This window comes from Cyanistes caeruleus, unplaced genomic scaffold (assembly GCF_971803275.1).
Source record: "Cyanistes caeruleus unplaced genomic scaffold, bCyaCae1.hap1.1 HAP1_SCAFFOLD_183, whole genome shotgun sequence".
Classification (NCBI taxonomy): Eukaryota; Metazoa; Chordata; class Aves; order Passeriformes; family Paridae; genus Cyanistes; species Cyanistes caeruleus.
Window position 1 is genome coordinate 91,764 of NW_028255971.1, and position 23,264 is coordinate 115,027.

A 23,264-nucleotide genomic window follows, 5' to 3' on the forward strand; every position below is an offset into this window, starting at 1 on the left:
TGATATCTGAAAATTATTAATCTGTATAGAGACTTATGAATAGTGAACTCCATAAAGGCTTTTATATAGAATATAAGATACCCCTATCTAGTAGTGAGGAAATATATAATAGAAATGTTAAAATAAGTTGTGCTGTATGCCAGAATTGTTACCCTTTTGTTTGTTTTAAATGTATAGTATGTGAAGAACATTGGTGGACCCACTGTCATAGAGGCTATCCACCGAGAAGGGTGTGTAGATTTTGCTACATTGCCCAGAGAAGACTCACCGATTGGGCCTTAAGAAACAAAACACAGGCAGGGGAATTTGAAAAAGGATCAGAAAAGTGGTGGGCCACTTACTCAAAAGGAGTCAATCCCTTGTATTATTGTTACCATCCAAACGAATCTGCACCTTTTGTAGTAAATATAGTGGCTGGGTTGTGCAGACGGAGGCTTCAGGAATTGAGGTGTAATACTCCTTTAGTAAAACATAGAAATTGAGAAAAATATATACAAAGAAAGAATAAAAAAAGGAGTAATCTCCCTCCTGAAGAATACTCTTGCTGCCGAGAAGATGGTACACCCCGTGGCCCGAGGCAACCGGGTCGACGACGGGAGAGGCAGAGGAGTAATAAACTGTGGAGGGAAACACTCCAATATACATGGGACCAAAAGGTCATGGTCCTGGAAATGCCACAAGAATGGGAATAAGACAACCCAGCAAAGTAAATTATGGGAAGCCCAAACTAGAATTTTACAAGGAAAAAGCCTCTATTATAGCAAGGGAAACCAATGCTCATTAAAAAGGTCAGTAACATTTATAATTTTAATTAGTATATTTAACCTTTGTTTAAGTAAGACACATGAACCCTTTAACTGGTCCTTAATTCGATGGGAGGACCAGGTTATTATACAATCACAAATTACCTCTGGAGCCCCTAGCTTTCAAGTTACATTAGACTCTCTCATTAAGTGGAAGGGTATTAATTATTTCCCACCTGGTCATAAAGTATTATACATGTGCCCAGCTTCTAACCGAGGCAGAGGATATTGTAATTATCCCGGAGAATTTTACTGTAAATATTGGGGCTGTGAAACAATTTCCATGGGATGGCAAGTACAGAACCCAGATAAGTATTTAAAGGTCGAACGGGGTCCACACGGATGTGTAAAACCCTGGATAGGCCCCTCAGGGGAGATAACATATATTAGAACTTGTAAATTTCACTATATAAATATTATAGAATCCCAAGATCCTGGGTGGTTATTGGGAAGAACCTGGGGTCTCAGAGTATGGGAACCCGGAAGGGATCGGGGGGTGCATATACTCATAAAGAAAGAGGTAGTTCCCCATGACTCGGGATCTGTTGGACCAAATCCAGTGGTATGGGGAGTAGAAGACCCTAAAGTAAGGGATCAGAATAACCATTCAGAAAAATTAGAAAATAACACCCAAGTATTAACCACGGTAGAGACACCCCAAGAGTATGGAAATGAAGCTCTTTGGGAAATTCTGCAAGCTACTTTTAGAGTATTAAATGATACACATCCAAATTTAACTAGAGAATGTTGGTTATGTTATAACATTAACCCACCTTTTTATGAAGCTATAGGCTCCATAGCAGAACCAAAAAGAGTGAATGGTACCAATCCTGCTGCTTGCTTATGGAAATCGGGAAGGGAAAATACCCCAGGAATAACATTATCTCGAGTCACTGGAAAAGGGAAATGTGTGAGAAATGTGCCCCTAGATAAGAACTATTTATGCCAAACAAAAATACAGATTAATGACCCTCGCAAGCCAGCTCAGTGGCTGATTCCAGCACCTAATACTAAATGGGTTTGTAACACTTTAGGAGTAACGCCATGTGTTTCTATAACAACTTTTAATGAAACCTATGAATTCTGCATACAAGTTATAATAGTTCCCAGGATTATTTATCATTCTGAAGAATATGTGTATACACAATATCAAAACCCAGAACATCATTTAGTGAAGCGAGAACCCCTCACAGCACTAACAGTAGCTGTATTGCTAGGCATAGGAGGGGCTGGATTGAAAACAGGTGTAGCATCCTTAGTAAATCAACACCAGGGGCTCAAAGAGCTTAGAATTTCAGTAGATGAAGATTTAAGAAGGATTGATAAATCTATAAAAGATCTCACGGACTCCCTAGACTCACTGGCTGAAGTGGCCTTACAAAATAGAAGAAGATTAAATTTATTATTTTTACGACAAGGAGGTCTTTGTGCTGCCCTTAAAGAAGAATGTTGTGTATATGTAAATAAAAGTGGAATAGTAAGAGAGACCATGGCTAAATTACAGGAAAGACTAGAAAAGAAGAAAAAAGAACAAGGAATGCACCAAAACTGGTATGAATCTTAGTTTAATTATTCCCCCTGGTTAACTACTTTGTTATCCACCATAATGGGGCCCTTAATTTTGCTAATTTTAATACTTACTTTAAGCCCTTGCATTCTCAATAAAATTATTAATATTGTAAAAAACAAGTTAGAAACAGCACACCTTATGTTAATACATGCCAAATATGAAGCTTTAAAAGGAGAAGAAACAGAAGATTATTTAGAATTAAGTAAAAAAGAACTACAAAGATTCAGCGAACAAAAGTAAAAAAATAGAAAAAGGGGGGTTTGTGATAGATAGAAGCTCTTTTGTTCGCCTAAATATATAGATATGATAGAATGCTTTGCGAAATTGTACTTTAGATATAAAGTTGAGAAAGGGGTTTGAAGGCCACTAACTCGCTGAAGTTGGCATAATTAATAACAGCCTAGCAGAAATTCCTGGAACACTAGGACAAGATAAACTTGGAGAGAGAAACTGTGAGAAAAGGTCAATGGAACAGGAGTGAAGAAGACTTGAAGCCTCCCTTTCTACGACCACAAGAGGGCAGAGAAAGATCATCTAATGACCAGAGACGCATGCTCAGAAACGCCGCAGGAAAGCCACATCACCAGGAGGCCAAAACAAATAAAAGGACAGACACGGAAGCGGGAAGCGGCGGCAGCTCTGTGGGAAGAGGTTTCTCCTCCTCCTCCCTGCCGCCCGGCGCCGACTTTGCGTATTGCTGGCTTGCTATAATTAATAAAAACCTTTTCTTATATATCCTTTTTTTTGTGTATTTATAACATCCATGAGTAAATTTTACAAAGTTTTCAATAAAATTCTAATTGATAAATTTGCCTCCATTTCATTTCTAACAAGCTGTTCCTAAAGATCCCATCAGGCTGTCTTAGACACTTTGGGCAAGGGATTCCTTCCAAGCTGGGCCACTTGGGGGGGGATGCGGGCGGCCCCAGGGCGGAGGGCAGGGTGTGCAAGGGCCCTTTGTGACACGCTGCAGCACGGTCACCGTGGGATGGTGGCAACGGGAGCAGATGTCAAAGGGCCCTTTGTGACACGTGCTGCCATAGGAGCTGGCGGTGACAGGGCCACGCCACAGTGCTCGGTGCACGCGACGGGTCAGGACGCGCCAGAGCGGTGCTGTGAGGAGCCCCCGCACAGCGCACTCCTTTGTGTCGGACCTGGAGCTTTTCTGAAGCACTATTACTGCAGGTGACCTCGAGGCCAGACCACAGGTCTTGCTGACCTGTGGCCTTGCTGAGCCTTCCTTCTTAAGGTTCTCTTGAGGGCAGACCGTGGGACTTGGTGACCCGGAGCTTTTCCGACGTGTCGCCCATCCCTGCAGTCTCTGCCCTTGAGACCAGACCACAGTCCCTGTTGAGGAGCCTCCTGTCCTTGTGGCAGGAGCCTTCAAGACCCAAGTGCAGGACTCGCTGTCTTGCAATCTTGCCAGGACTTGAGTCTTGCAGGTGCCTTCCAGGCACGACTGCAGGACTTGCTGACTCCGAGCTTTTCCGAGCCATCTCTCCTGCAAGCAGCCATAAATCCAGTCACTGCCATGGAGCAGCGACCTCCAAGAGTGCCCAAGTTGGCCTGGCTTGAGGAGGAGGAAGAAGAAGGCTCTGGAGCTGTCCTGGCACAGGAGTCTGAAGAGGTGCAGGAGTTCCAGGCACCACAGGAGGGTGAGTTGCAGAGCTCGGCATTAGGGCTAGTGCCTGTTGCCAGCTTGGCCCCATCCCATTCCATGCCATGCCATCCCCTGGTGCTGTTCCTATGGAAAGGATGGGAGAGTCCGAAAGAAGATAGGGAGCAGCGACCCCCAAGAGTGCCCAAGCTGGCCTGGGTGGAGGAGGAGGAGGAGGAGGTCGAGGAAGAAGGCCCTGGAGCTGCCCCAGCACCAGAGACCGAAGAGGTGCAGCAGTTGCAGCCGCTGGAGGAGGGTGAGTGGCAGAGCTGGGCCACAGGGCTGGTGCCTGCGGCCGTCTTGGCCCCATCCCATCCCATTGCATCCCATCTCATCCCATCCCACACTGTCCTGTGGAGACACACCCATGGACAGCACAAAAAAGGGGCTGGGGCTGCCCCCGCAGCAGTGGCCGTGCTGCATCCCCTGGGGCATCCCGGGACTGTCCCTGCCTGGGGAACGCAGGGCTGGGCTGTGCTCTCCGGCCTCTCCCGCAGCCCCTCAGCTCTGGCTGCTCTTTGCCAGATGCAGCCATGGACGGCACACAAGAGCAGGACACCGCCCGTGGCCGCTTCCGCAGAGCAGCGCAGGTACCTGCAGCCATCCCCACCTGCGCTGGGCCTGCTGGCACTGCTCAGCCCAGCACCGCACTTAGAGCACTCCATGCAACTTCCCTGCCTTCCTGCCCTTCTCCTACAGTTTCTTTACCAATTCATCACGAGAATTGGCAAGGAAGACACCAGACCTATGGACACTGAGGTCAAGGCATCCTCAGAGGTCTTGGTAGAACAGAGCAGCGCTGCCCAGCTGGATCTGCTTGTAGAGTCGGCTCTTTTCAATCCAGAGCAAGTAAGCAGCCTGTGGCCAGCCTTTGATCCTCCAGCAATTGCTTGGCTTTCCCAAGCCACGCCTGCTGCTCACTTGAAGCTTTTGAGGCCATGGCAGTGGGCTGGAAGAGAAGCACTTGTCTGGGGAAGAAGCTGGGCGCATTGCTGACTCCCTCTGCTAGCATTCCAAGTCTCCCTGTGCCTTCTCCAGGTGCCCGGCGTGGTGAGGTACATCCACCAGTGGCTCATGGCCAATGAGGCTGCTGAGCACAGGATGGACTGGGCCCTGATGCAAGTGGCCGAGGCAGAGCCCGATGATGTGGCCATCACTCTCCTGCGGGTGGCCCCAACGTGTGACAGGTATGGGGCCCAGCTGCCCCGAGGCCTCAGGGCTCACCAGCCCATCACCCTGTACAGCCCGGCCCAGGGCTGTGAGCAACACAGACTTCCAGGGCCCTCTGGTTGCTCCCTTTGCCAGCCCTGCTACAAAGTCAGCCCCCGAGCCTGCTGCCGTGCTGCCAGCCTGCCCCTCAGGGGCCTGTCCCCACAGGGCTGGGCTGCCTGGCTGCTGCTGCCGCTCAGGGGCAGTGGGCACAGGCAGAGCTGGCGGCCAGCTCAGCTCCCCGCTGCTGCCCAGCCCACGGTGCTGTGTCTGACCCCGCAGAGCTGCTATGGCCATGTGGACGACCATCTTGCTCTCGCCCTGGATTTCAGAGGAAGTGACACCGCTCCTCATCAATGTGGTGGGGAGCTGGCCGCAGAAAAACCTGGGCACCTCTGATGGGGACAAGACGGCTGTCTTTTCCCTGACTGTGAGTTTCGGGAGCTGGCCTTTGCTCACCGCAAGGCCGGCCGCCTCTCCAGCAGCTCTGTTGCCTCCTTCCCCCACTGCATCTCCCTGCTTCAGGCACTGGCCACAAACCTGGCCTAGGGGCAGCTTCAGGGCCACCAGGCCCGCTGCTCCCCCTGCGTCTCCCCCGGCCTCTCCCTGCCACGCTCAGGCCCTGCCACACGGACGCCCCGGCACTGAGCGCTGTCTCAGGCTGCTTTGTCCTCTACAGGCAACTCTGGTGATGTGGAAGATCCTCCAGGGGCCCTGTTGCCCACAGATCCTCACAGTCTATTTCCCCCGCCTCTTTGTGCATCTCCTCTTCCAAACGTACTTCAGTACTTTGTATATGACAGAGGACGTCCATACCTTCTGGAAGGAATGCCAGGAGCAACACAGCCTCTCCACCAGCCCCAACAGGTGCTCCATGCCAGTCCTCTTGTCCCTGCCACTTCCCCAGCCTCAGAGCCAGTGCTCCCAGCATCACCTGGGCTTTGCTGTGCACACAGGTTTGCAGTGCAGACCCTGAAGGCCCTGCTCTGCAGTCTCCACTTGGAGCATGTGGTGGTGGCAATGGAACGCAAGCGTGGCTGGGACACGCTGCTCTGTGCTGACACCCACCACTATGCCATGGGTCTGCTGGCCAGGTGAGCCCCCCTTCTCCCCACTTCCTCTGACATTTGTGCCCCCTGCCCGGGATGCCCCCCCACAGTCCCCGTGGCCATGGGCCTGAGGGCCTCGTCACCGAGGGCCTCGTCAGTGAGGGATGGCCAAGGAGACTGCAAAAGGCTGTGAGAGGAGGGTGCGCAGGAGCAGCCACATCTCAAGGGCCCAAATACCCTCACAGGGTGCTGGGGCAATAGGAGAACTGTGTCAGTCAGTCCTGGGAGAGGTTTTTCGCACCCTTGCTGAGACTCTTTCTGCCATTTTCTGCCTTCCAGGGTAATGCGCCGTGCATGTGTCCACTTGTGTAAAGGCATCTTAAGCTACCTGCTTGAGGTGCTCAGCAAACCGTTGCCACTCTGGGATGTCTCTGCCATGGCATTCCTTGTGGAGGTGAGTCTGATGGCCAGCACTACCTCGCTCAGCTCCCTGCCAGCCCTGTCCCCTGCCATAGCCACAGCTGCCAGGGATGGCAACCGCGCCCTGTGCTGCTGCCTGGGCCCAGCCCTGCGCACTTCCAGGCTCCTGCCGGCCGGCTCCCCTCTCACTGCCCTGTGCCTTTCAGCTCCTAGATTGCCTGGACTTGAGTGACTGTGGTGACAGCCTAATGGAGATCTTGTATAAGTACCTGTGGTACAACTCCACAGAGATGCATCACCAGGTTCTCAGGGCTCTCCTCCTGCTAAAGGACCATCCCTCCATGGTGAGAAGGGGGCAGCAGCTGAAGCCGTGTGGGCAGCATGAGGCTGGGCAATGCTGTCCCTTGGCCTTGGCTGGCCTTTGCCTTGGGCGCTGAGGCAGCTCCTCGCAGCTCTCCTGCCTCCTGCTTCAGCTGCCCGAGTGCTTTGGGATAGCCCTTTGGCCTCTGGGCCCTGCGGCAGCTGCCCGGGCTTTCACACCCTTGTGTTCTGCACAGGCCGAAAGAATTCAGAGCCTGACAGGAAGACTAGTGCACCTCCTGTGGGACTTGGACAGTGACGTGGCCAGGATGAGCATTGCTCTCCTGAGCTATATTTTCAAGGATGAAGACACCCCAATATCCTGGCGCAGGGCCCTGCAGCTGGCTGAGCCGCTCCTGAAACTCCTGGACAATGTAAGGCTCTGTGCCCCGGCCACGGCCACTGCCTGCTGCCCGGACACTTTGTGCCCTGTGCATTTGCAGGCCTGCGCCAATGTGGGCCACAAGAAGCCAATGATGAGGTCATTTTTCCTTCCTTCCTTTCATACAGCCCCATAGCCAGGTGCAGCTGCTCTCCATGTTTCTCCTTCGAAGAGTGATGTCTTCGGCAGAAGAAGAAGGAAGAAAGCCCCTGAAGGAACGAGTGTACCAGAGCCTGCTCCCACTCTTTTTCCACTGCCAAGATGAGAATCGGCATGTGGCAGAGGTGAGGACTCCTGGGCTGCTGCTGCGCCTTGCCAGGGGGCTCAGCTGCCTCCTGCCCTGACGCAGGCTTGCAGGCTGCAGCCTCCTCCAGCCCTTGGCACTGGGACACTCCTGTGCCCTGCCTTGTGGGGCCATTTGCGGCTCTCTGCTGCTCCCCAGGCCTCTCGGACAACGCTCCTTCGTGCGGCTGGCTTTCTGAAGAGGCCAGACCTAGAAAAAGCTGTGAGGAAGGAGAAGCTGTGGAAGTTTGCCAAGCTCGTGGTAAGGGCAGCCTGCAAGTGCCAGCCAAAGGCTAGAGAAGCCCCCTGGCCCCGGTGCTCAGTGTGTGGGGCTGGCAGCTGTGCCTCTGCCCACTGCTGCAGCCGGGGGCCGCACGGCTTCTTCTGCAGCCCCCTGTGGCCCCGAGCCGGGTGCTGATGGAGCCCCGGCCCAGCGGGGCTGCGGGCCGGGCCGGCACCGCGGCTCCCCGGGCAGCAGCCGGCCCTCTGCCCCCTCCAGAGCCCGGCGCCAGCGGCTGCTGGCCGGGCCTCAGGGCTGGCCGGGCACGGGAGGCCGGGGCTGGCCGCAGGCAGCAGCGCCCGGCCGAGGGGCAGAGCCCGCGCCAACCCTTCCCTCCTGCCGCTCTCTCCAGCTGGCAGACCACAGGATCCCCTTGGCCGAGCACCTGCGCCGGGCCCTGCAGTACCTGCAGGACCCCCAGGAGACCCTGCGAGCGGCGGCCATCAGGGTCATCGGTGAGTCCCGAGCCCGGGCTCCCTCCCCGCCCCGCCGCAGCTCGGCCCCAGCCCCGGCTGCTGCCCCGGCAGCGGCACCCGGGCCCGGCGCCCTGGAGCCCCGGCTGCCCTCGGGGCTGCTGCTGCCGGCCTCTGGCAGCCGTGCCCTTGGGCTGGGTTAGGATGCGGCAAGGGCCCGGGCTGAGCCCTGCCGGGGCAGGAGGCCGTGTGGCCACAGGGCTGGCAGCGCCGCTGGCAGGGAGCTGTGCTGCTGGGACCCTGACAGGCTCTGTGTTCTCAGGGATGGCCGGGGAGCAGCTGAGGGGGCAGCACGCAGAGCTCCAGGTTTTGTGCACAGGTGAGCCAGGACAGCGGGCTGACAGCGGTGGCTGTCGGGGGCAGCTGCAAGCCCTGGCCAGGCTGTGGAGGGCTCTGCTCCCTGTGCCGATGAGGGGCGGCGTGGGCAGAGCACAGCGAGATTTCAGGGCCACTTGGGGCATTTGTGGCCAGCAGCTTCGGGCTGACCCCCTTGGTCCCTGCTCCCTCCTGGCCAAGGCAAGAGCGGGCTGGCATGGCCCTGGCAGGGGGCTCTCGCTGGGCCCCCGCAGCTCTGGGATCTGACCGTGGCTCTGTTTGTCTCTCTTGCAGCCCTCGAACGCCTGACGGAGGACAGAAGCGGTGCCGTGTCAGACCTGGCACTTGAAACGCTGTATGTCCTCCGGGCCATCCAGAGTGCCCGTTACTCCATTCTCCAGAGGATGGAAGACCAAATCCTCAGGGCATGGAGGACACGGCCTCGTCTGTCGGGCCTGGGCTGGCTGCATTGCTGGAGATGTGCTCAGCGCTGACCTGAGAGGCTCTGTCTTCTGGTGCCACATGGGCCAGCCAGGATTTTTTATATCATAAGGGTTGTTCTTTTCCATTTTTCTCTTCTTTTTAGTATGTAAATAATGTAGGATATGTTAGGGCTGAGAGGCTCTATCTTCTGGGGCCACATGGGCCATCTGTTATTTTTTGTTTCATAGAGATTGTTCTTTTCTTCGTTTCGTTTCCATCTAGTATGTAAATAATATAGGATATGTTATAAACCACAAGAGTCCCAAGACCTTTCTTTTGCTGCCCCGGGTGTGTGGGGCATAGGGGAAGAGAGGGAAAAGGGTTCTTGTGTTCAGCAACCTGCCGGGGCATGCAGTGGTGCAGGGGAAATGGCCAGAAGCCCCTTGGCCTTTGGTGGTTGTGCTGAAGCCACAAGCCCTGTGGCAGGCAGGAAGCGCCATCTGTGTTCTGCTGCCCGTGTGTTGGTGCCGTGATGGCTGAGGAGCTGCTGGAGCTCCTGTGGGGCTGCGGCGCTGCTGCCGGGCCAGGCTGGGGGTGCCCCTGAGGGCACGGGGTGCTGGGAGGCCGTGAAGGGATGAGGGGCTGCGGAGGCCCAGACGGGACAAGGCAGTGGGAAGGCACGAGGGGGATGTGTGAGGGAGTGGGTGGCAGGAGGTTCCAAGGGGACAGAAGGCCCTGGAGGAGCCGGGGTGGTGGGAAGCCCTGAGGAATTGGGTGTCAGAGGCCATAAGCAGCCCTCGGGCAGCCGCCTGGTCCCTGACACCCGGCTGCTCCGGTGCTGCCCCAATATGTCCCCCAGGCCTGCAGCAGAAGGCCTGGAGGCTGGGACACCACCCCAGCGGGAGGGTGGGGACAGCCCGAGGTGCCCAGGCTGGGCTGGCTGGGGACATGGAGGGCAGGGGGGTGCTGCCAGGCCACGGCCACTGGGTGCCTCCAGGAAGGGGCAGTGGGCAAAGGCAGGGCTGGCGGCCAGCCCAGGCCCTCGTGGCTGCCCAGGCCACGCTGCTGTGACCGAGGCCTCCCTGACACAGAGCTCAGGGCCCACAGAGCTGCTGCCACCATGGGGAGGGTGGCGATGTCTCCTCCGGCAGGGCTGCCCAGTGGCTGCTGCCCAAGCGGCTCTGGAGCCCACAGAAACAGCAGCAGAGTGTGCCCAGGAACAGCAGCAGCCCCAACGTCGGCACCTGCGCACTGAGGCGTCCGCAGCAGCCGGGTGCCAAACAGGGGGAGGCTGTGGGCACAATTGCCTTTGCTTTGGCAAAAGGCTTCAGCAGAGTTGGCCACAATGGCTTTCTCTTCACTTGCAGCCTTACAACAACGCTTGCCAGCTTCAGCTGCAGCCTGTGCCCGTGACTGACTTGGATGGCCGTGCTTGAGGCCGAGCTCGCCTTCCACACTCAGGTGTCCCAAGGCAGCGGCATTGGCGCCATCCTGAGAAAGAGAGAGAGAGAGAGAGGGAGAGAGAGAGAGAGAGAGAGAGAGAGTCTGATGGGGCAGGAGCCCTGTGCTGCAGCTGCCCTCCCTCTCTTCTGTCCAGGCACCTTAAAGACACATGAAACCAAATCCTGGACTTGCTTGGAACAAAGGAAGAAGCAGCATGTGCTGAAAAAAAGCAGCGACTTACACGGCTCAGTTTTGCTCTCCACTTGGGCAATCCCAAAATCCCTGAGCACTTCGTGTTGCAAAGTATCATCAACATCATCCAGTCTCCAACCACCCTGCCATGGGCACAGGTGGTGTGCAGGCACAGGTGTCACTAGAATTGGGAGAACACTTTTCCATTTTGACCTTTTCCACTCCTGGATTTCAAGCAAAGATGAAAAAATCATCTGGTGAATGACAGGAGAATAGTGTAGCTCACAGAACTAGGAGTAGGAGTCTCCAGTGGCCCATGGTGTGTCCATTCAACCATTGTTAGATTGTCCAGTTGGAGCTCAGCGCGGTGCAGCCCGGGCACAGGCGCCAGGCTGGTCCATTTCAGCATCCCAAAGTCTTGGTGGCTCCCTGTGCACCCACTGTCTCCTGAATCCATTCTTGAATTCCCAGTTACTGCTGTGCAGGACATGAGAACACAGGAACAGCTTGTTTGGCTCATTCTTGCCTTTGCTGCTCCTGCCTAAAGGAATCATCAGGACTATATGCTGATGGAATGGGATCGCCGAACAGCAGGGACTTTGTCTCTAGAGTCTAAAACTAAAACCTTGTCTGACTGTTCAGACACTCTAAAATCCAGGGTGAGAATGACAGTATGGAAGAATCCTAGAAATCTTGACTTGTGATTTTTCTAGTCAAGGATTTTAATGCCAATGTGGAAACTATGAAAATATTCAAACTTGTTTTCATTGGCAACCCCTTTGAAATGGCATCATCAGACCTCCAGGGGACAGGGTATGACAGTGGGGACAGTACTTGGCAGCTCATGGCTTCAGATGTGGGAGGCAGATATTTTGCCTGAGTAGAGATCGAAGTTCAAGTTTTCCCATGGTTTGGATTGACTCGTCATTGCAGGTAACTTTAATCAATGCAAAAGGATGTAAAAGCAGAGTTTCTGGAGAATGTGCACTAGGGAGGAAATAGGGAGAAAACCTTGAACACAGCCAGCAGGCTCTAAAAAAATTCTAAAAGTTAAAATTAAAAATAGATGTAGCTGTCTGACTGTTCAGGCAGGCCTCTTTGTGTCACTCTGGAGGTGATCGTAAAACATTTTAAAACCTTAAGAAATTCGGGAACTCAGAAAGAAAGTTAGGCTTGGCAAGCCCTGGGAAAAGTAGGCCCTTGGAAATGTTAGGCCTTGTGCTTGCTAAAGATCATGTGAAACTGTACCTGTGTAATCAATATATGATAAATGATAGAATTGTTAGATGTGATTAGATATAATTATTGTTTAAAGAACATGAGGAACAATGTTAGGGGGCTGGGGCAGATCACGAGAAATCCATGCTTGGATAAAAACAATGCATACAATAGAACAATGTAAGTTTAATAATTAATATGTAAGTTATATAATGATAGAGTATAAAACATGTTCAACTCAAAACCAAGATGGGTCAGATTTGGGTCTGTGTACCCCTGACACCCAGAGCTCTTCAATAAAGCACCTGCATATAATCATTGTGTGATGATGTGTGTTCCTGAACTCTAACATTTTGGTGACCCAGATGGGACCTTGTGAGTGCTGCTGAGCGAGTTCGCGACCCGATCCTGCTCCAGCCGGCACCGAGGGATTCTCGGGGAGCCCATCGGCCGCGACCGTCTGCGCTGCTCACAGCGTCCCCAGGAGAAGAGGTAAGGTGCTTTCACTTTGGTTTGGGTGCCTGCCAATAAGACGCAGCAAAAGCTGCGCTTGGTTGGGCTAAAGGAATTCCTGTTGGGATTGCCTGGGCGCCGTCCGTCAGACGACTGCGAAAGCGTTGCAGGTTCGGCATTTGTGGTGTATTGTAGTTGTGACATGGAGAAGCTTAAAGGGGTTTTGGGCAGCAATGCTCTCATAGCAGGTACTTCTCCTTTGGGGTGCTTATTAGCACACTAGAAACAAGGTCACTTTGGGGAAGAATTACATAAGGCTGAATTGATTTTGGTGAGATCTCCCCATGGAAAAAGACCCCTGTGACACTGTCTCATCTGTTGGTAGCTATAACCTCTCTCTTTCTTTACTTTGTTTTCTTTCTCCTCTCTCTCTCTCTCTCCCCCTCTCCTCTATCACATAACCCTTGTTATCACTAAAATAAATGTACATTATTGCTGTTGTGATTTCAACTGAAATCCCTTGTGTCCTTTGTGCCCTCTGAGATCAAAGAAACTTCTCGCGACTCCCACTGGCGTTAGCGAATCGTGACATTTAAACTGGAGTCACGGACAGGATTTCTGACAGACAGAAGGGGCTGCAGGGGTGTTGTGCAGTCTGTATTAGGGGAAAGATGTTTTACTCCAGCCGCACCCAGCCCGACACTCCCAAAAGAGTGAGCGGTGTCTAGAAAGCAAGGGGGGCAACTCGAATTTCCCACAAACTGCACACGCCGAGGTGAAAAGCACCCCACACTCACTTGAGGGCTCTGTCTGCAGAATTTCACAAATGATCTCTTAGTGCAAAAGGGTGGGAATGTTTTTGTTGTTGTTGTGTGTGTGAATTTTGAGTGCTTGGTGTAGCAAAGAGACAATCAGAATTTTAAACTGAAAGAGTGCCTCCCAAGCAGATTTGGTCTTTTTACCCACACAGGGAAGTAAAAAGCAGTGTGCGTGTGTGTGTGTGTGTGTGTGTGTGTGTGTGTGTGTGTATAATTGAAGTTTATACCTCCCTGTAGTGGTTTTCCCTTTGTAAAAATGACTGAAAAGGGCAGTGCAGAAGTTAAAGCTGCATTTTATGCTCTGTTAGCAAAACACAATGCCAGACCTTCTCCAAGAGGGGAAAAGTGGGCGCTTAGTTACTGGTTTAATTTGGAAAATGTGATTGATAGAGTATGTTCTTTACAAGATGAAAGAAAATTTAAATTGGGGAAAAATCAAACTCTACTCTGCTCAGTTTTGGGAGCTTGTTTTACAGCAGCTCCAAAAACTGGCTTTAAGCAAAGAAGTGAGGAAAGAAGAGAGGGAAACCCCTCTCCTGAATCAAATTTACCCTCCAAAAGAGCTGATTCATTCCAGTAGAAATGATGGACCTGTAAAAATGGCAGAAGAAAAATCAGAGAAAGCAAAGGTGTTAGATGCATTGGTTCTCTTAAGGAAAACCCAGACAAGAGAAAAGAAATCTCTCACTCCAGTATTGGTGGTCACTGGAGATAAAGAAGGGGGTCCCCAGCAAGGTAATAGATGGCTTCTCACTTCAAAGTTGAGTGAAGTTGTTTCTAATTGGCACTGTCCCAAGTTCATTGTATGGAATGCCCCATTGGATAACCCAGCACAGCTCCACAGGCTCTGGGCTGTGAGCCAAAGCCGTCTCCTTCTCAGCTTCTGGGAGTGGAGCCCAAAGAGCCTCAGAATCAGGGGAACTGGGAACTGTGCCTCTCCTGGGTGAGCAGAGAGGCAGAGGTTGCTTTTATTTCAAGTGCTCACTAGAGATAACAAAACTGGAGACATACTGATTACAGCAATAGTGTGTAGAGAATATTTGAACACAAGGTGGGCATGATATTTTAGTAAAGGCCTGTCTGCAGAAACCAGCCTTTGGTATAAGTTGTGATATTAAAGGCTCATGTCCTTGAAACTTTCCTGAAGCAGAGAGAATGAAGCAAAACAATATCCTTGTGTATAAGAGAAAAAATGTAAACCTGTGTGGATTAACCAAGAGTAACTTGCTTAGCCCGGGGACCCTGTAAAACCCTATAAAAGTGTGCTAAAGATAGAAATAAATGGTGTTCTCCATACTTCTGTGAAGACTAGGCTGAATAGTCTGAGCTGTTTCTCCATAATAGTGGGTCCTATACATCCACTTTTTACTTTTGTAGTTAACACTGGAGCCCAAATTTCTGTGTTGACCAATAAAGACTAGTGCAGGATTTGAGAGTAATAAATGGAATAACTAAAGATATTTACCCAGTGGGAGCTAATCCTTGCACATTGTTAACATCTATAAAAGAGAAATAGAAATGGTTTACTGTACTTGATTTAAAAGATGCCTTTTTCTGCATACCCCTTGACAAAAAAAGTAGGTAACTGTTTGTCTTTGAGTGGGAAAATCCAGAAATAGGAAGGAAAACTCAGCTCACTTGGACACGACTCCCACAAGGATACAAGAACAGTCCAACCCTATTTGGAAGGCAGCTGGGGAAGGAGCTGGAGATTTGGACTGAGAATGGGCAAGTAGTGAGAAAACAATACCTGCTGTTACAGTATGTTGATGGTGTACTGATAGCTACAGAAGAGAGAACAACCTGCATAAAGGTACCGATTGAGATTTTAAATCTGCTGGGAATGGCAGGATATAAGGAGTCTAAAGAAAAGGCACAAATTGCCTGGCGGAGTGTGATTTCCCTGGGATGTGAAATCTCACCAGGGCAATGTAAGCTGGGTATTAATTGTATTCAAGCTATTTGTGCTATTCCAGAACCCCAGAACTGCATGAGCTGCGAGTCTTCCTTGGGATGACAGGGTGGTGCTGCCTGTGGATCATGGACTATGGACTAATTGCAAAAGCCCTGGATGAGGCCCAGAAGACGCAGCCGTTTACCCGGGGCAGAGCACAGAAGGAGGCCTTCCTCAAACTGAAGGAGGCATTGACAACTGCTCCGGCGTTCGGATTGCCAGATTTGTCCAAAGATTTCCAGCTGTTTGTGCATGAAAGGCTACACCTAGCACTGGGAGTGCTGAGCCAAGGTTTGGGAAGCTGGGAAAGGCCGGTCGGCTGCTTTTCCAAACAGCTTGACAAGGGGAGTGCTGGGTGGCCTTCATGCCTGCGGGCAGTTGCAGCCAACGTGATGCTGCCACAAGAAGCCAGGAAACTCACCATGGGTAGACACATAGATGTCTCTGTGCCACACATGGTGAGCACTGTTTTAGAACAAAAGAGGGGCCATTGGCTATCTCCAAGCAGGATGATGAAATTCCAGGTAATCCTGACTGAGCAGGATGATGTCACACTAAAGACAACTGACCTCTTGAATGCAGCTTTGTTCCTGGGTACCACAACTGAAGAAGGCCCATTAGAGCATGACTGTGTAGAAGTAATAGAGGACACCTATTTGGCAAGAGAAGACCTGAAAGACATCCCACTGGAGCAAGCAGAGTGAGAGCTATTCACAGATGGAAGCAGCTTGGTGGAGAACGGGACCAGATACGCTGGATATGCGGTAACAACAGTCAGTGCAATAGTGGAGGCAAAAGCATTACCAGCAAATGCATCTGCCCAGAGGGCAGAACCGGTTGCCTTAAGCAGAGCACTAGAATTGAGTAAAGGGAAAAGGGGAAACATCTGGACTGGCTCAGAGTATGCTTTGGAGTAGTGCATGTCCACAGAGTGCTGTGGAAAGAAAGAAGACTGCTGTCTGCTCAAGGTACACACATTAAACATCAAGATGCAGTCCTGCAATTGATAAAAGCAATACAAAAACCTGAACAAGTAGCAATTATGCACTGCAAAGGACACCAATCAGGAAACTCCAAAATTTGTGAAGAAAATCGGAAAGCAGACTGGACAGCTTGACAGATTGCTTGAAAAGGGCAAAGAACAATGGCATTGATATCTTTAAAAGTTAATGTATCTCAATTTAATTTGCCTCCAAAACCGAAATATTCAATAGGAGATGAGAAATTGGGACATTTTCTAAATGCACAAAAGAATTCAGAAGAGTGGTATGTAACTGCACAAAGACAAATAGTGTTTACCCCCTTGATAATGAGAGACATTCTATAAATGAAACATAACAAATGTCATTGGGGTGCAGAGGCATTGGTAAAATGGATGAAACAAAAATTAATCTCGGTACAGATGCTAACAATGGTAAAATCAGTAATGTCAAAATGTGAAATGTGCTTAAAAACAACTCAGTGGCTAGACACAGGCATAGCTAGGGAAGATTAGGATAGGAACAGAATCAGGATGACACTTGGCAAGAACCCTCTTGTAGAGTGAAATTTGGCTGGGCCCTAGAGTCTTTGCTCGGTCCTAGAGCAAACTATCAGAATAAAGAAATGTTGTACAAACCTACAGGTCAGGTAGAGAAATTGGCAAGAGTGATCTGGGAAAGATTTAAAGAACTAAATGTACAATTACAATTTATTACTCCTGAAAGAGCATGGAGTGTGTGGGTTTTTAAATGGATGGATTGATCATTGCTGTGTCCACATCCCAAATGTGACTGCAGATGTAGAACATGACATCAATCAGTTGCAACAAATAGAGCACAAAGCACAGGAAGAGCAAAAGGATTTGACTACAAGTTGGTTAGGCAAAATCTTCCAAGGGTTAGGATGGAATGTGAGTTCACGGATTAAATCTATCATTAAGAGTGTGGTAATCTTACTAATTGTATTCTTAGCAATTTGGTTAATTTACAGCATCTTCAAGGGAGAAATACAGAAGAAAACATCCCGGAACCAGAAAATAATAAAGGCACTGACACGAGATCCACCCCCACCATCTTCTGGTTCTCCAGTTCCTGACAGCATCCAGGACAACGTTTACATCAATCAAGGATTCGAAGAACATCGAGTGTAAACTCAGAAACAAAGGACTGTGTCAAGTGAAAACATTTGCACTTATAGTGAAGTGAAAATGCTTTCAAAGGGGGGAATGATAGTAAAAGGTTCTAAAATCATAGAAAATTTGGGGACTCAGAAAGAAAATTAGGCTTGGAAAGCTCAAGATGAGTAGGCCCTGGAAATGTTAGGCCTTGTGCTTGCTAAAGATCATGTGAAACTGCACCTGTGTAATCAATATATGATAAATGATACAATTGTTAGATGTGATTAGATATAATTATTGTTTAAAGAACATGAGGAACAATGTTAGGGGTTGAGAGGGGAACACGAGAAATCCATGCTTGGGTAAAAACAATGCATACAATAGATCAATGTAAGTTTAATAATTAATATGTAAGTTATATAACGATAGAGTATAAAACATGTTCAGCTCAAAAGCAAGATGGGTCAGATTTGGGTCTGTGTACCCCTGACACCCAGAGCTCTTCAATAAAGCACCTTCATATAATCATTGTGTGATGATGTGTGTTCCTGAACGCTAACAATTTCATCAGATTTTACTGGAATTTTGTGGGATTTTGTGAAATTTTGTGGACATTTTTGGATATGTTGTGGATGTTGCTGGAATTTGGTAGAATTTTGAGAAGTTATAGGGAATGTTGTGGCATTTTTCTGGAATTTTTTGAGGCTTTTCCAGAATTTTGTGGGATATTGAGGAGATTTTGTGGAATGTTTCTGGAATTTTGTGGGATTTTTGTGGGATTTGGAGGAGACTTGAAGCATTTTGAGGGATTTTTCTTGGATTTAGTGGGAAATGGTGGAGATTTAGTAAGCTTTTGCAGTGAGTTATTTTTCTTAGTGACCCAACGACCCAACACCTGTGTGCTGCACTACGGTATTTTCTATCCAATCACCTCCTACTACCCAAAAACCCCTAGGAGAAGAACATGAAGAAGAAAGAAGAAGGACAAGAGAAAAACCCTAAATCCTCCATCTTGTCTCTTGTTCTCTAAACTACTTTTTCACCCAGTGATTTAGAAAACTTTCTAATCTACACACTCACACTTTTCCTATCTAACTTTAACATTTGTTTTCATGTATCACCATGAAAACATGCTCATGAATTTCGTATTATATGAAATTCAGTGTTTCTTTGAATCCTAGAAGTAAGTATTAAAAACAAGGGGACACACTCAGACTCCAACATGTTATCTACCTTTGACTGATCCAAGGAGCTATTAATCATAATGCTGCCTTAATTAATAGGATTAGTCACCCATGTCTCAGGCTAGATAGTGAAGACACAGGCAAGCAGCTTAGCAGAAGGTTTTCTAGGAACATAAAGAAGGAATCCAGGACATTGTCCTGTATTTTCCTTTAAAACAGCTCTGAGAAATCCCCAGGATACTCATGTTAGGAGAAAAGTCCTACATGATTTACATGACCCTGCTGAGCTTCCGAGATCAGGCGGGATCGGGCGCTCTCAGGGCGCTCTGGCCGTAGGCGCTGCTTCCCCTCTCAGGAGCGCTCACCTTCCTGCCGTGCCCCGCAGCCTCACCAACACAGCCCAGACACGCAGAGCACACAGCCCGGCCACCAGGGCTGCCTATGGCCACAGCGGACTCGGAGCCACAGCCAGCAGCACACAGGCCACACAAAGCACAAAACCCACACCAGGCCAGGCACACAAGGCACACAAAGCACACCAGCCACCTGTGCCCACAAGCTCCTGCCCCTCGCCAAGGCTGCCCAAGGAAAACAAGGCACCTGCCGGGACCTGTGCTACTGTTCAAAGTTATTAGTCTCTGCCATATAACAGGAAGAGATGGTCCAAAATTAAATGGCCTCAATGTCACCAGGAGTTCTTCACACAGTGCAGGTGTGACATTTGAAAGCAGACAGACTACAGTCCTTTTTTTCTGTGTAACTTCTGGCTGCAAGTCTGTGGCCATAGGGAGATGCCACAATGTGTCATTTAAAAATCATCATTTTTAAAAGCCCAAACAACCAACCACAGCTTCATCTTTCTTGGAGGACTTCATCAGTTTATTCCATAACAGGAGCACAATCTAACCAAGAGAATACAGAACTGTCATTCCAAATACATGGGCTATGCCCCTTCCACTTGGGCTAAGGGGCTGGATTTCCATCAGTGACCACAAGCCAGGACTTTCAACAGTGTTTGCTGCCTTTTTCTCTAAGGCATCATTTGGGATATTTTATGGCCTTTAATTAAATGTAAAAAAATGCTACCTTTTCAAATACTTTGTAAGGAACTGAAAAGACAAACTTTCCACAGCCAAACAAAAATAGTGTGTATGTCTCTAGATGCATATATGGAGGTGGAAAAAGACAAGAGGATAGAAGGTAAGAAAAAATAGGATTTTTTCTTAATAGGATTTTTCTTAAAACAGGATTTTTTCGTCTGGGATTGCGGGGAGGAGAGGAGGGAGGGGCAGGAATGGGACAGTGCTCCAGGGTCTGTGGCAAACAGTAAAGAAAAATATGGAGAGGTGTCAGAGAAGTAGAGGTGTCAGAAAATTAAAGGTGTCTCCAATAACATAACTATTTGGATTTTAAGATGGAGTGTCTGTAGGCAGCTAAGTAGGGAGATGACAAGGATGGGAGTGTGAAAGAGTTAAGGATCAAAGGAATTGCTCGGGATGGATCTATCTGTGAATAGCACTAACACAAGTTTGCTGCCATTTTAAGCACCAAGTGCTCCACTCAGCCATACTTTGAGATCAAGTTCCTGCAAAAGTATATATTTAAGTTACGTATGAGGGCATTTCTTCACACAGGAACAATTTGAGCTATTCCTGCAAAGGCAGGCAGCTCAATACTTGAGATATAGAGTGGTTCTGCAAGGAGATCTGTTTTCTTAGACTGATGGACTTGGAATACAAATATGAGTCCGATGTTTCTTGTGACACCCATGTCTGGAAGTTTACAGTAACCCTGAGGTGATGGCCCTGCTTCAAATTCATGCATTATGTCAATGAAGAACTGTGCACGGACTGGAAAAGCTGCTTAGCCGTATTTTCCCAGGAGACTGAGCTGTGTGAAATCATCTAAGATGAGTGTTTCATGGGGCTTTCCATTTCTGTTCCTGTTGGGAAGGCAGATTGCCTCAGTGAGCTGAGCAGTGAGTCATGAAGGTCACACAACCAAAAAAAAGTGGAAAAAACTATTTCAGTTGGAAGAGTCCTACACCAGTCATAGAATGACAGAATGATAGAATGGCTTGGGTTGGAAGGAACTTTGAAGATCATCTAGTTCCAATCACGCTGCCACGGGCAGGGACACCTTCCTCTAGAGCAGGTTACTCCAAGCCTTGTCCAGCCTGCTCTTGAACACTTTCAGGCACGGAGCACCCACGGCTTCTCTGGGCAACCTGTTCCAGTGCCTCACCAGCCTCACCCTAAAGAATTTCTAACATTTCATCTAAATGTACTTTCTTTTGGTTTCAAGCCATTTCCCCTTATCCTATCACTACATGTCCTTTAAAAGTCTCTCCAGCTTTCTTGGAGCCCCCCTTTAAGGTGCTTTAAGGTTGCCCCAGAGCCTTCTGTTCTCCAGGCTGAACAAACCAAACTCTCTCAACTTGTCATCGTAGGAGAGGTATTCCAGCCCTCTGATCCTATCCATGGTCTCCAGCAGTCCCATGGCCTCCTTCAGCTGCTTGAATCAATTCAGGGCTGAGCAAAATGTTAAGAATGTTATTCAGCTCATTGTCCAAGTACCTCTCAAACAGACAGGCTTGGAACCATCAATCATCTCTTTAGGAAGCCTGTTAGGAAGTGTTTGACCCATGTCTATTGATAAAAATGCTTGCTAAACCTCATCTAGCTCAGTTTGGAACCATTCCCATCTGTCTTATCACTGGATACCGGGGAGAAGAGATCAGCACCTTGCCTTCCTCAGGTGTTTGGAGAGAGCAAAGAGTTTTGCTGCTCAGCCTCATTTCCCCCAGCTGCCAGCACTGCTGGGTAATTCCCCCTTTTGACCAATTAATGATGCTGTGTTTCATTTGCCCCAGCATGACGTTCCCTGGGGGCACACTGCTGACTCCTCTTTAGCCAACACCCCCAGATCCTTTTCTGTAGGGCTGCTCTCCCCCCACTTCTGTCCAAACCTATACTTGTGTCCAGCTTGACTTTTTTTCTTAGTGTTGACCTCTACAATTCTGCATCACCAGCAGACTCTGCTGATTATGTCCTCACATGCTTCTGCTAAATTTATTTGGCCTATCTCAGCTTTTATCCGTGTATCTACTTGTCCAAATCAGAGGATACATATGAAAATATTTCCCAGCCTTGTTTGTGCATTTCTCACGGTCAAGTACATACATTGCTTTGAATGGAAGAAGTATTTCAATAGGTGAATGAAAACTATCAGCATTATACAAGGCAAGGTAGAAATGCAAATTAGAGGGAGAAGTTGGTTTTAAAGACACAAGCGATTAGGGCCAGTCACATCGGTTAGTTTTGATTGCAAGGCCACAACTTAGACCTAGTGCTTGGGATTTTCCACAGAAGCATTCAGTCTGGCTTTGATGACATTGAGTTATGAGGCATCTACTCTTTTCTTCATGTTTTGATTTACTGGCCATTCACTCCATATTAAAAAAAAAAAAAAAAAAAAAAAAAGTTTGATAAGTATTTTCTCCTGAATTTTTGTATCTTTTGTACCCATAGTATTGTTTGCTGCTAGATGAAAGAGTTATTTCATATCCTGTACTTTTACCCTGAGAAGGCAGTTAGAAACTATGATCAAATAACCCCTCAGTCCTCTTTTTGGTAAGTACATTGATCTCTAAAAGATCTATTTAAAGAGTAAAACTGGGTGGGGAGAGGGCAATGATCATTTTACTTGCATGCTCCTGTAATTACTGATGCCATGGGAAAGATATTTATTACAACAATATGTCTGGAACTGTACAACATACAGAGAAATGTGTGCTCTCCAAATTTATTTGGATTATCTCAAGGTTTTTCCTAAGACTGCATTTATCTTGCATTGCCTTGACTGTCAATACATCATTGCTTTTATGTTCTTAGAGGAGCAGGAATGAAGACACTCTGAAATGGTATTAGAATTCCAAACGGGATTTCTTCCAGTGCTGTTCAGCATAAGTAATTGAAACCCAATATTGTATTTTTATATACTCTGGAGCATTTCTTCCAAGGAGCAAATTTCTACTCACTTACTGTTGTGTAGGTTATAGATGACATTCTGCATTTCTTCAGATCCATTCTTTTAGCCTGGGATTAAGATTTTCTGAGGTGGAACAAGCCCTTTGGAGTTGGGATCGAGCCCTTTTGGGGTCAAATGGAGCTGTTTTGCGTGGGATTGAGTTGTTCTGAGGTGACAGATGGATCCCTCCTGGCTTTTGGAGTGCAAAGAGATGGAGATGAGAAGCAAACTGTGGCCAAAGGAGAAGGATAAGCAGCCAGGTGTATTGCCAAGGTGGATCCCAGGAATGTGCCCAAGGTGGCTCCTCCAGTGGGGGATGGAGCTGCAGCAGCGCACGAAGCTCTTCCCGCACTCGGGGCACTCGCAGGGCTTCCCTTCCGTTGGTGTCGGGTCAAGTGAGAGCTCTGTGAGAAGCTCTTCCCACACTGGGAACACTCGTGGGGCCTCTCCCCGCTGTGGATGCGCCGCTGCTTGACCAGGTTGCTGTTGTGCTTGAAGCCCTTCCCGCAGTCGGGGCAGCGGAAAGGCCTCTCATCCCTGTGAATCCGATAGTGCCGGAAGAGAATGGATCTGTTGGGAAACCTCTTCCCACACTGAGAACACTCGGAGATCCCTGTTCTGCTCTGGGAGCGCTCCTGGTGTTGATCCCAGT

The 23,264-nt window shown here is 49.1% G+C and overlaps 1 protein-coding gene across 1 annotated transcript; it reads left to right on the plus strand.

Moving 5' to 3' along the window:
- The first annotated feature begins 3,379 nt into the window (after positions 1–3,379).
- On the plus strand, positions 3,380–9,537 carry LOC147645721 (maestro heat-like repeat-containing protein family member 7). Its single transcript, XM_086874275.1, has 16 exons — positions 3,380–4,028; positions 4,128–4,286; positions 4,556–4,620; positions 4,730–4,879; positions 5,069–5,217; positions 5,522–5,669; positions 5,919–6,106; positions 6,196–6,333; positions 6,628–6,742; positions 6,915–7,052; positions 7,266–7,442; positions 7,579–7,734; positions 7,893–7,994; positions 8,365–8,467; positions 8,748–8,804; positions 9,095–9,537. The coding sequence occupies exons 1-16, from the start codon at positions 3,905–3,907 to the stop codon at positions 9,292–9,294; spliced, it is 2,169 nt and encodes a 722-aa protein (XP_086730401.1). The 5' UTR covers positions 3,380–3,904; the 3' UTR covers positions 9,295–9,537.
- Positions 9,538–23,264: the final 13,727 nt, after the last annotated feature.

Bases quoted from the DNA above. Each gene is read 5' to 3' on its own strand.
- LOC147645721 (XM_086874275.1), top strand. From the start codon at position 3,905: ATGGAGCAGCGACCTCCAAGAGTGCCCAAGTTGGCCTGGCTTGAGGAG. The intron at 6,107-6,195 runs GTGCTCCATGCC...CTGTGCACACAG, and splicing joins CTCTCCACCAGCCCCAACAG to GTTTGCAGTGCAGACCCTGA. The intron at 6,334-6,627 runs GTGAGCCCCCCT...TCTGCCTTCCAG, and splicing joins GCCATGGGTCTGCTGGCCAG to GGTAATGCGCCGTGCATGTG.